At 44.6% G+C, this 12,182-nt stretch overlaps 1 protein-coding gene across 7 annotated transcripts in view; it reads right to left on the bottom strand.

The window, feature by feature from the left end:
• CCDC171 (coiled-coil domain containing 171) overlaps positions 1 to 12,182 on the bottom strand; it is a 215,273-nt gene that overhangs the window by 184,767 nt on the left and 18,324 nt on the right. For 5 of the 7 annotated variants that reach the window (XM_053370260.1, XM_053370256.1, XM_053370259.1 and 2 more), the window contains one exon: positions 4,397 to 4,547. The exons of the other annotated variants lie outside the window; for them this stretch is intronic. In XM_053370260.1, the coding sequence (XP_053226235.1) occupies positions 4,397 to 4,547 (151 nt within the window). The remainder of the gene's footprint in view (positions 1 to 4,396; positions 4,548 to 12,182) is intronic. 7 annotated transcript variants of the gene reach the window in all.

The raw sequence follows: 12,182 nt of genomic DNA, 5'->3' as shown, positions 1-12,182 counted from the left end.
TATGTAAGCAACCCAGAATTTGTTTATCCAACAGATCTGACAGCGCGTGCTAACATCAATATAGAAAAATCCTGAGGGAGGCTGGAGGGATGTGTCTATTTATAGCACACATTGCTTAAATAAGCTCAGCAGCTGATAGACCATGTCACAGACCAGTCTTCCCCCAGATGTTGAAGGACTCCAAATCCCATCAGTCTCAGCCAGCTTGTCCAACAGAAAAGAATAGTGAGAGCTATAACCCAAAACTTCGGGGCAGGGAATTAGATTGCAGATGGTGCTATAGATCATAAGCTAATTGAACTGATAGCCCCTTGAGTCACGAAATTGAACCACCCCAAAATTTGGTCCATCTTTCTCCACCCACTAATGTTCTCAACATACTTTCCTCATCCCGTTTTAGGGCACTCTTAATTTACATTTTGCATTCTGTTTTACACTTTTTGCATTTTAAGAACAAAGCGTGACAAGACTAAAAAAAAGAAAGAAATTAAGGCGAAAGTATGCTACAAAACAATCATGGGTCCTGTGAATGCCTGGTCTTACACTAATAAATAAAATAGCATATTGGCCATCTTCTGGTTAAAAGGTTCAAAGGAACATTTAAGCGGAAAAGGGTGTCCGAAACTCCAAATGATTGTTCTATCAAGACCTCTACCAAAGCATAAAAGAGGCACAATCCAATACAGTGGATGCTCAGGTTGCGAACGTGATCAGTGCGGGAGGCATGTTCGCAACCTGCAGCGGCGCGTCTGCGCATGCACAGGTTGCGATTTAGTGTTTCTGCGCATGTGCGAGCGTGGTGCACAACCCAAAAACGTGCAACCCAAAGCATCTGTAACCCAAGGTATGACTCTACAGTGGTACCTCGGGTTACAAACACTTCAGGTTACAGACTCCGCTAACCCAGAAATAGTACCTCGGGTTAAGAACTTTGCTTCAGGATGAGAACAGAAATCGTGCTCTGGCAGTGCAGCGGCAGTGGGATGCCCCTTTAGCCTCAGGTTAAGAACAGTTTCAGGTTAAGAACGGACCTCCAGAATGAATTAAGTTCTTAACCCGAGGTACCACTGTAGTCTACTTGTGATTTAAAAGTTGATAGTTAAATTATGGATGCTTACCAATAGAGCAAAGGATACTAGATTAAAAATGACCTCAATCTGTAGAAATCTCATCAAGTTTCATGCTGTTAGCCAACGAGGCAACTTAGCAGGGGCAAAACTAAGCCCTGGTGATTTCAATGGGACACAGCCAACTGTCTCTGGATTGAGTCATTGACTCGGGTCATTGAGTAGAAGAATTCAAGTTACAAGGCAGAGAGTTCAATCCAAAACTGTGCACTAGAAGAACGAACATCTGCGCACACAACGGGGCTTCCATCTCCTTCCTCTTATAGCCTTCAAGGACTCTCAAAATATGCTCCATAGCATTGGGGGGACCCCTCAGAGCAGGTTCTGGGGGTGCACAGGGAACTGTAGCCGGGGGGAGCAAAGTCCCACTGCACCAGGCAAGAAGTTCGCTGGTGCAAGGTTGGGTTCTGCCCCCCAGAACCCATGTAACATCTTTGTTATTCTTTTAAGCGAAACTACGCTATCGAGTCCGCAAATCAGGAGGAAGGTTATACCGAGGAAGACAACTGGTCCATCTACTGTTCCCCTGGGCCAACAGTGGCTCTCCGAGATTTCAGGCCTTGGATATACAGTGGTACCTCGGGTTAAGTACTTAATTCGTTCCAGAGGTCCGTACTTAACCTGAAACTGTTCTTAACCTGAAGCACCACTTTAGCTAATGGGGCCTCCCGCTGCCGCTGCGCCGCCAGAGCACAATTTCTGTTCTCATCCTGAAGCAAAGTTCTTAACCTGAAGCACTATTTCTGGGTTAGTGGAGTCTGTAACCTGAAGCGTATGTAACCTGAGGTACCACTGTACCAGGGAGTGAGCCGCAACAGCAAATCTTGTGGCTCTACCACACACAAAAAGAGGGTGAAGGGAAGAAAATGAACATTTCTTAGGCTTACTTCTTATTTTACTCCTGCCAGTACAAAGCTTCCTTAAGCTTTGTATATATCACTTCCGGCATAGCTGAAGTATCTTGTAAGGATGCCATGAAAAAACATGAAGGAAAATGGCTACATGAAACCCTGTGCGCAGAAGAAAGCCTCTCTGTATTTTTAAAATAAGCAGACTTTTCTTTTTGGTCAAGGAAGAAGCCAGTTAACAAGATTCCTCTGTTTTTTTATTCTGTGTTTTACTGGAAACTGGAATTTACTATTGCACTTGCAATTGAGATTTTGCTGTTTGCAAACTTCTCTGTTTTTGGCTTGTCTTTAGACAAAATGGGGGGTGGGTGGGAAGGTTTAACAAATAGAAAAAAGTAATACGTGAACCTCCAAGCTCAGAAACTAGCTGCTGAATGGCAAACAGCACAGGAAAGCTACTGCCTTCATGCCCTCCATGTGGGACTTACTGCAATCATCCCAAAAGGCCACGCTGGAGAAAAGGATGAGGGGCTTCCAGCCAATATTATCTTACGTTCTCTTGAAATCACCATTACTTTCCAAACAGTGACATTTCCTTTGTACACCCACCAGAGGGCACCAAAGGAACACCACAAATCTTCCTTATAGCAGCTGGTCGACATGTGCTCTGCTTAAGTATCTCTCAAACTGCTATATTTTTTAATAATAAAAAAAGAGTTTAGAAAGCTATTCCGGCAACCATTTCCACTACTTTTCACAAACACGGTGCCTTTTGCTTCATCTACTTCGCCATCACCTCAGACTACAAAGCTGCCCAATTAGGGATTTAAAGACAACCCTACCTTGCAAACGACAATTTGTTGCTGTAACATCTGCTTGCACCTTTTAAAAAAGAATTACTGGCAGAAAGGGGTAGCCTATATCACAGAACAGTGTGCCTTTAAAAAAATAAGTACCGTATTGGCCCGAATATAAGCCACACCGGAATATAAGCCGCACCTTTAAAGTTGGAGGGGGGGGAGAGAGGAAAAAAGAGAGAATAAACTCCGAATATAAACCACTCCATTCCTCCCTGCTGCTGGCTGCATACCATAAGGTGGCGAGTATAAGCCACACTTTAACTTTGGAATTTGGGGGGAAAGTGAGGCTTCTATTCAGGCCAATACAGTAGATACCCAACATCTCCCAGCCCTGAAGAATTATAAACATATGCTTTTTTCTCCAATTAAAAAGAGGGGTGAGATAGCTCACCTGTGGCCTTGCAGAAGCTGCTGGACTACAACACCCCAACATCCTTGACCAATGTCCAAACTGCTTGGGGCTGATGGGAACTGGAGCCCAACAACATCTGGAGGTCCCCACACTGGAGTGGCAGCTGTTTACACACACTCCACTTATACATAGGGCTGGGCGACATCTGGTTTCCAACACTGCAATATACAGTATTTTTTTATCTATAAGACTCACTTTTTCCCTCCTAAAAAGTAAGGGGAAATGTGTGTGCGTCTTATGGAGCAAATGCAGGCTGCGCAGCTATCCCAGAAGCCTGAACAGCAGTGCTGCTTTCACTGCGCAGCGATCCCTCTTGTTGTTCTGGCTTCTGAGATTCAGAATATTTTTTTTCTTGTTTTCCTCCTCCAAAAACTAGGTGCGTCTTGTGGTCTGGTGCATCTTACAGAGCGAAAAATACGGTATATCACCAGCTAAACGTCGCGATATATACACACATCATGATGTCCGAAGTAAGTATGGAGCTATGCAGAGGCCTTGGCCGGCTTCACGGTTTTCCCACATTGCGATTTTTGCACAGAACACGAACCCAAACGTTGTGATTTGCGATATACTGCCGGTTATGAAACCGATACCATGGTAGGGACTTCAAACCGAGTTTGGACAATACACGGGATAATCCATATTGAGATCCTGGAGGGCTGCCAGTCGGTGTAGACCAGGGGTCAGCAAACTTGTTCAGCAGGGGGCCAGTCCACTGTCCCTCAGACCTTATGGGGGGCCGGACTCTATTTGGGGGGGGGGCGCAAATGAACGAATTCCTATGCCCCACAAATAACCCAGAGATGCATTTTAAATAAAAGGACATATTCTACTCATGTAAAAACACGCTGATTCCCAGACAAAGCTGTCAACTTTTCCCTTTTCTTGCAAGGAATCCTATTCAGAATAAGGGAATTTCCCTTTAAAAAAGGGAAACGCTATGTTCCCAGACCATCCACAGGCCGAATTTAGAAGGCGATTGGGCCGGATCTGGCCCCCGGGCCTTAGTTTGCCTACCCATGGTGCATACAGTACTGAGCCGGATGGGGCAATGGTCAGACAGACACCTTCCCATATGTTCTGGCAAGCTGTCAGTCCCCAACACCAAAGCTCTTCCGAGAACCGGGGGCGGGGCGGGGGGAGAGACACTTGCCTCAAGCTCTTTCTTAAGCCGGGCCTCTCGCTCGGCGCTGAAGTCGAGTTCGCTGGCCTGCTGCCTCAGCCCTTCGGCGCAGCTGTTGTGTTGCATCTCCATGTCTTGCATTTTCTGATGAAGGCTCTGCATTGCGCTGTTGCTGTCCTGATAGAACAGAGGGAGAGGGGGGTGGTTATTGCTTGAGCCACAAGCAGAGAAGTCAAAAGAAGATGACCCCCTTAGTAAAGGGACTCCTGACCATTAGGTCCAGTCGTGGCCAACTCTGGGGTTGCAACGCTCATCTCGCTTTATTGGCCGAGGGAGCCGGCGTACAGCTTCTGGGTCATGTGGCCAGCATGACTAAGCCACTTCTGCACGGAAACGCCATTTACTTCCCGCCGGAGTGGTACCTATTTATCTACTTGCACTTTGACGTGCTTTCGAACTGCTAGGTTGGCAGGAGCAGGGACCGAGCAATGGGAGCTCACCCCCTCGCGGGATTTGAACCGCCAGCCTTCTGATCGGCAAGTCCTAGGCTCTGTTGTTTAACCCACAGCGCCACCCGCGTCCCTGACCCCCTTAGTGCCAAGGACCAAAGAGAAGGCCTGCTTTGGGGTTCCTTTGAACATATTAGACCCCTACCGTCAGTAACCACGCAGTCAAGCATCACACCCACCCCAAAGCCCCATCTTCATTGGTCCTAAGGCTGTGGTCCTAGTCACAATTATCCGGAAGACTGTTCCATGGAACCGGAGCTTTTTTTTAATTAGTTCCGGCCCCTCTCTGGTGGGCGCCATTGAATAAGGAAGGTGCTCATGACGAGTTCCAGCACCTCTTTTTCTAGCAGAATAGCACTGCATGCAACCAGTAACGCTTATAAGAATTTGGGACTGAAGTGTTTGGCAGAGTTGCCCAGAGATTCAAAGACACGTTAATTTTAAGCGCTTCAAGGTCATACTTCTAAACTGATTTACATGTCTATGTAAGGAGCAATGTGCTTGACTATTCTTTTTCTCTACCTGCAATACATAAATTCCTTATTAACTTATTTCTACCCCACCTTACCCTCCACAGACCTCCATGTGGAGTTTATGGTTCCCACTGAGGTACATTAGGTTGATTTGTTTGTTTTTATAAAATTTAAATACAGTTGTACCTCTGCTTACGTATCCCTCCGCTTACATAAACTTCAGGATACGTGAGCGGCAAACCCGGAAGTATATTTCCATGCAAGCGCATGTGCAGAAGCGCTCTACCACCATGTGTGCATGCGCAGAAGCCGTCCCCTCCAGTTGCGGAAACCTCGGGATCCGACCGGAGCTCCAGAATGGATCCCGTCTGCAACCGGAGGGACCATTGTACCGCCCTCATCATAAGATCTCAGGGCAGTTTGAAGAATAAAATACAGGGTACCTCGGGTTAAGTACTTAATTCGTTCCAGAGGTCCGTTCTTAACCTGAAACTGTTCTTAACCTGAAGCACCACTTTAGCTAATGGGGCCTCCTGCTGCTGCCGTGCCGCTGGAGCACAATTTCTGTTCTCATCCTGAAGCAAAGTTCTTAACCCGAGGTACTATTTCTGGGTTAGTGGAGTCTGTAACCTGAAGCATATGTAACCTGAAGTGTATGTAACCCGAGGTACACTGTACAAGATAGACAAGTACATAAAACGAAACAACAAAACTATAACCCTCCCTTCCCACAATCACATTTAAAAGGCTGTAGAATATTATTCGGCCCAAGACCTAGTTAAAGAGGAACATTTTTGCCTGGTGCCTAAAGGTGTATAATGAAGGCGCCAGGTGAACCTCCCTGGGTAGAGCATGCCACAAACGGGGAGCCACCGCAGACAAGGCCCTGTTCTTGTGTTGGCACCTTCCGGACCTCTTAAGGGGGTGGCACAGAAAGAAGGGTCTCAGAAGATGATCTCAGGGTCTGGGTAGGTTCTATTGGGGGAGAGCCAGTCCTTCAGGTATTGCGGTCCTGAGCAGTTTACGGCTGCAGTAATGGCTGGCCCAACACTACCTAGTGAGCTTCATGGCTGAGGAGCAGGGGTGGGATCTGAACCTGGAGGTCCCCAATCCTAAGCCAACTCGCTATCCATCTGGTTTCCACACAGTCATACAAAAAAGAGCCGCAAAAACAAAAATGCAAAATAAATAGCAAAAACAGACAGACCTTAGTGTAACACTCAAAACGGAAGCGTAACACTCAAAATGGAGCACATTCAGCTTCTGAAAAAAGTTTGCAAACCGGAACGCTTACTTCCGGGTTTGCAGTGTTTGGAGTACCAAGGCATTTGAGAACCAAGGGACCACTGCAAAACCAAACACATTGCACAGCTTCCTTTCCAGAGAGTGTGCCTTTACAGCAGATGAGAGGTCAACCTGCAAAGCAAACTGCAAAGCTTTGCAAATGAGAATTTGGCCATTTGTATTTAGGCCTCGCTTCCGCCAAATCATTTGCTGGTCGCGAGCATCACCTGCTACTTTTCTGCGCCTTTTAAAAGCAATGGAGTGAGAGAACAAAGATGGCAGAGCCAATACAGAATGCTTCAACTTGAGATCCCTCCCAAAGTAGAAAAAGATGTACAAACACTACTACGTCCGAATCTAAAAAAGCTATAAAATGATGAATTTTTAGATAGAAGAATGGAGGCCTTTTGGGGGCTTTTAAAAAAAAAAATTAAAGTTAAATGAAATCACGGTCAGGATTCAGGTAAAAGCAGTGATAGAAAAACGACACAGTAATTGTAACAGAGAAACTTTTCGCAATAACAATATACAGTGGTACCTCAAGTTAAGTACTTAATTTGTTCCGGAGGTCCGTTCTTAACCTGAAACTGTTCTTTTTTTTAAAAAAAAGATATTTATTGAGTTTTTCCACCTTTATACATTAAAAAATCAAAAAGAGAAAAACAAAAAAGTTTAAAACACATAAAGTTTACAATCCTTATTTTCAATAACATATTTCCCTGACTTCCCCACACCTCCCCTTCTTATATTCCAATTCAAATTGTTAACTCAACAAGTTCTTGTCCCCAATTTTTGACCTTTTTATATTTAATTCATTTTTTTAAAAAAACCAATTTTAACTTATAAACATCAGTATTTAAACATCAGTGCTCATTCTTAAAACTTTTTTCTAAAGTCGACCCAAATTCCCTTCCACGAATTCCCCAATTTTCATACTAATAACAAAACAAAATTTAAAAAAAGATTATTATTCTGCACCCTTTGGATTCCCAAACCCCACCCCACCCTTTCCCGGTTTCAATCCCCAACAAATGACCATCAGTCTTAGTCTACTATCAGCCTGGAGACCTCACGTCCGAGGCTCTTAATTCTCTCTCAATTCCTCTCTGCCGGTTTTTTTGGTAGTCCTTAATATTAAACACCAGATTTCGGAGAAGCTCTGTCCCGATAGGGTCCATATTTCTTCCAGCCAGACCTCCATACTTAAAAGTGGAGCCTGAATCTTGTTTCTTACTCCTTTTAAGTCCAAATGTCCCAAAAGCTCCAACTTTCACCTTAATCAAATTTGTAATCCATAGGTCTTCAGATCTCCACATAAGGAGATCTCTCCATTCTTCAATCTTCAATTCAAAACAGATTTTCATCATCCAGTACTTATTTTCCTTTGTAGCCATCATGTCAGGCCTCTGGCTCTCCTTTGTCATCTGCAACATTACATCTCCTCCTTCCTTTTCCTCAGAAACAACATATATCTCTTTCTCCACACTCTCAAATCTTTCAAGTTTCTCTTCTTGTCCAGCTGCATGGACTTCATGAGTCAAGTCCTTATCAAATTCAATGGATTTGTTTACTGTTAAGTCCAGAGTCGCAACATTTGTAGCCAAAACATCAATTTGGCCTTGTAACTTTCCCAAGAGAAGAAACACTCTGTCCAATTTAGCTTGAATTTTTCCTCCTTCAGCCATTCTTGTAATGTCCCAAAATCCCCTCTAGAGGGATTTTGGTTACTTTATCTTCCTTCCAGTTCAAATCCAAAAATCAAGTTAGTTTGTATCAGTTCTTCCTTGTTTTCAACAAAATATAACCAAATTGTAGCAAATATATCCAGCAGAGATAGCAGAAACAAAGTTCTCTTTTTCCTTCTTGACAGCTAATTTGACAGCTGTCAAACTCTTCTATATCTCCTCAACAGGCTCTCTCGTGGATCACTCCCGGGTCCAGGGGGGTGGCACTTCAGCTCTCAAAATTAGCTCTTATCCTCCAGTAAAATTACTTATACTGCCAAATCGTGAAATTAATGTCTTTTACCCAATAAAGAAGAAGAAATTCTCTCGACCTTAGTTAGCTAGTCCTTGCTTTAGATTATTTATAAGACGGGGAGACAGACTTCCTGTTTGCGCCTTCCCCGATCGTGCCTAATTCAAAAAAAAATTTTTCTTTACAAATCCAATTTCCGTATTACTCACAGGTTATTGCTTTTAGTGTCCAATTGTTCACAAGAAGAAGTCAGCACTCTCCGACCATGGCATGCGGCTTCACTCCGCAGGAGAAGCAGTCGACTCTCAGCACCGCGCCGCTCACCCCGTCCCCCGTTCCAAAGCCTTTAAAAAGACTCCTTCACGGGTCGGGGGGGCGCAAATGGTGCCCGCCGAGTCACCAAGTTCACAGGCTTCGGCGCCTGTGATTTCTGAGGGTCCCCGCGTCGCCGCAGCGGCAAGACCCGGATCCTGCGGAGCTGATTCCCTCTGGAGCTCGGAGGGAATCCGCCATTAGCCGATGGCGCTAACCCGGAAGTCGAACCTGAAACTGTTCTTAACCTGAAGCACCACTTTAGCTAATGGGGTCTCCTGCTGCTGCCGCGCTGCCAGAGCACAATTTCTGTTCTCGTCCTGAAGCAAAGTTCTTAACCTGAAGCACTATTTCCGGGTTAGCGGAGTCTGTAACCTGAAGCGTATGTAACCCGAGGTACCACTGTAATACAGAAGTAAAAAAAAACATTGTGGAGCCAAGGTGGGAAGTCAGCTAATGAAATAATGTAATGATTTGATTTGAAGGTTTTTTGAAAGTATTTGAAAGATTTAATAAAAATTATATATATATTTTTAAAAAGAATCCAAAAAGGCATTTTCCCATGAGCAAAATACTCAAGAGGCTAGATCTGCAGATCTGCTTCTTCTTCCTGCAACGTATTACAATCAGTTTAGCAGAGAGAATATTGTGCATTGGTTATCATTTTGGCTGTGCGCTCAGCACGCTCGTAAAAAACAACTTCCACGGGGCATGTATTTACCGCAGCTGCTTAACTGCCCAATACGATGCTTTCTCCATCATTAATTTCTAAATGTGTTGGTCCTGTTTTAGCTCCTCTGTGCGGGGGAGGAAAACACATATAATTAGCTCGTTGGGCTGATAAGACTTCGTTGTGGAGATCAGGGTACTTAAGGCGGCATTTACAGCTACCCGTGTAGTTTCCCCTGCAGCACTGCTTCTTCGCGGTCTTAATCTCAGACTCAAGTCGGCTCAAGGAAAAGGTTGCTGCAGGGTCACAGCCAAGGAAAAGAAAAGAAAAAAAACCTCCAGAGCCAGTGTGTTAAAAGAACGCAGGCAAGAAAAAAGCATGCAGCCTGAGCTCTTACGACAACTTGGCCTCCTGATCCCGTCACAATTGTCAGCGTGACACAACAGTGCGGAAAGCTTGACCCCTGCTTCCCACACTAACAGGATATCTTAGTTCTAGGAACAAATAGAGGCTCTTCTTGATTCTCGGAGCACTCCGTTCTGACAGCTGCCCAGAACCAAAACAGATGACACCCTGATATAACTGGAAAAACTACTCTGAAAACTTATTGTTCCAAAAATGCAACCTTCATCTGGTTGTAAATAGTAAGATTATACCAGCAAAAATTAGTCTTTCTGTTAAAAAAAATTTAAATCAAGTCTTACTTACTTACAAGTAAAACATTCCTAGAATGGACATGCTAGGGGGTTGCTTTGTACCAGCAAGGATGGTGATGGCCAAACTTGGCCCTCCAGCTGTTTTGGGACTACAACTCCCATCATCCCTGACCACTAGTCCTGCTAGCTAGGGATGATGGGTGTTGCAGTCCAAAAACAGCTGGAGGGCCAAGTTTGGCCATCACTGAGCCAGGAGAAAACTTCCTGTTTCCTCCCAAGCTGGGACAAACTTCCTCTGCATGTGACTAGATGTGGACATGGCCTAATCTGGGCAGGTGAGCACACCTTTTGCTCCTCTTCTCCATTTTGCTTTTCTGTGTTTTAGGAGTAGTGACTGCTCAGTCGCACTCACTTAGGAACTAACTCGCTTATGGGATAGTTCCACATGTATACATATAAGTCTGCCTTCAGGGATCCAACTGTGAACTGAATGAATGTGAGTAAACTACTGTTATATTGACTTTAATAAGATTGTTGTGTCTATTTTTTTTTAAGGACAAGAAGGGATCTTACCAGGAATCTTAGAGAGAGAGGCTCAGATGAGCCTGCAACAAGCAAACCGCTGTGCGTTTAAAGGGGAATGTTTAAATTCCACTAAGATATAGAACTTGCTAACACAAGTTAGGAAGGTTATCATTAAACAATATATCCTCTCCTACCTCCCTGAACATGCCCAGTGTCACAGTCCGGTTCCTGGCAGGGGACGTCAGGACCGGGGGCAAGATGGCGGGGTGGGAGCAGGAACGGGGGTCCAGAAGCCAAGAGTCAAGAAGCCAAGGGTCCGACGGTCAAGAAGCAAGGAGGCACAATGTCAAGGGTCCAAAGATCAAGAAGCAGGGAGTCAAGAAGCCGAGGTTCAAGGATCAGGAAGCAAGAAGCCAAACACAGCAAGGCAGGAAGCGTGTTGCCGTGGCCAAGAGCCGAAGGGAAATGCTGACCTTATATCCCTTCCCAGCTCTTGCCACCAGGTGCAGTGAGTTACCAAGTGGCCTCACCTGTGCGGCCGCGCCTTGCCTCTTCAGAACAAACTTAGGAAGGCCCCAGTCCTGCAAAGTCCTGTTGGTCACAGGGCCTGGTTCCTGCATGCACCCCTGACACACAGTTAGTGCCAATGGATTTTCAGCAATTTTCATCAGCTAGGTGAAATAAGGAATAAAATTACCAGCCCTTGCTATGGTTCTGATAAGTATATATCTCTCTCTCTCTTATACACACACCATGCCCAATATTATATTTTAAAGCCAGAAATGATTTCCAACCATGCAATAAAACTAATTTCTGGTTTTTCCTATTTGATGCTGTTGGTCAGGCACACAGCAGCTGTCAGAAGGGTCATCCATTGTTAATTCAGGCACCTGGTTTGAACTCCATGAAAGATGCAGAAATAATAGACAGCACAAGCCTGCCATCTGTTTGTAAAAACAACAACATAGTTTTTGAACCCGCCTTTCTGTCTTATCAAAAAGATGGCCAAAGTGGTTAGCGACAAAATTTTAAAATAGTTCCATTTTACAAACAAAGGGAGGCAAGACAAAAAAAAGCAGCAGCAAATGGAACATTATACAGTACATCGAGAGAGTAAGGAAAGATTCAAATGTGTGAGGCTGTAATAAAAATCATAACCACCACTTTTGCATAGGTCGAGAGCAAGACGGCGCATCCAGGGAATGCAGAAACAGTGCAGAGCCAATACAACCAACTCCTTTTCAAATCTGTACTTCGTATATATCCCCTAATGTAGGAGGCATTTCAAGAGAAGCCAGCACCAGCCCAGCAATTCCTAATGTGCAAAGTTTTGAGCAGCAGATGGAGAAGAGAATTTCAATCCATTGTCAATATCTGCTTCTAAGCATTATATAAATAAACTGAAC

Source organism: Podarcis raffonei, chromosome 17 (genome assembly GCF_027172205.1).
Source record: "Podarcis raffonei isolate rPodRaf1 chromosome 17, rPodRaf1.pri, whole genome shotgun sequence".
NCBI lineage: Eukaryota > Metazoa > Chordata > Lepidosauria > Squamata > Lacertidae > Podarcis > Podarcis raffonei.
The sequence above is the reverse complement of the archived record's forward strand: the minus strand, read 5'-3'. Positions and strand labels throughout refer to the sequence as shown.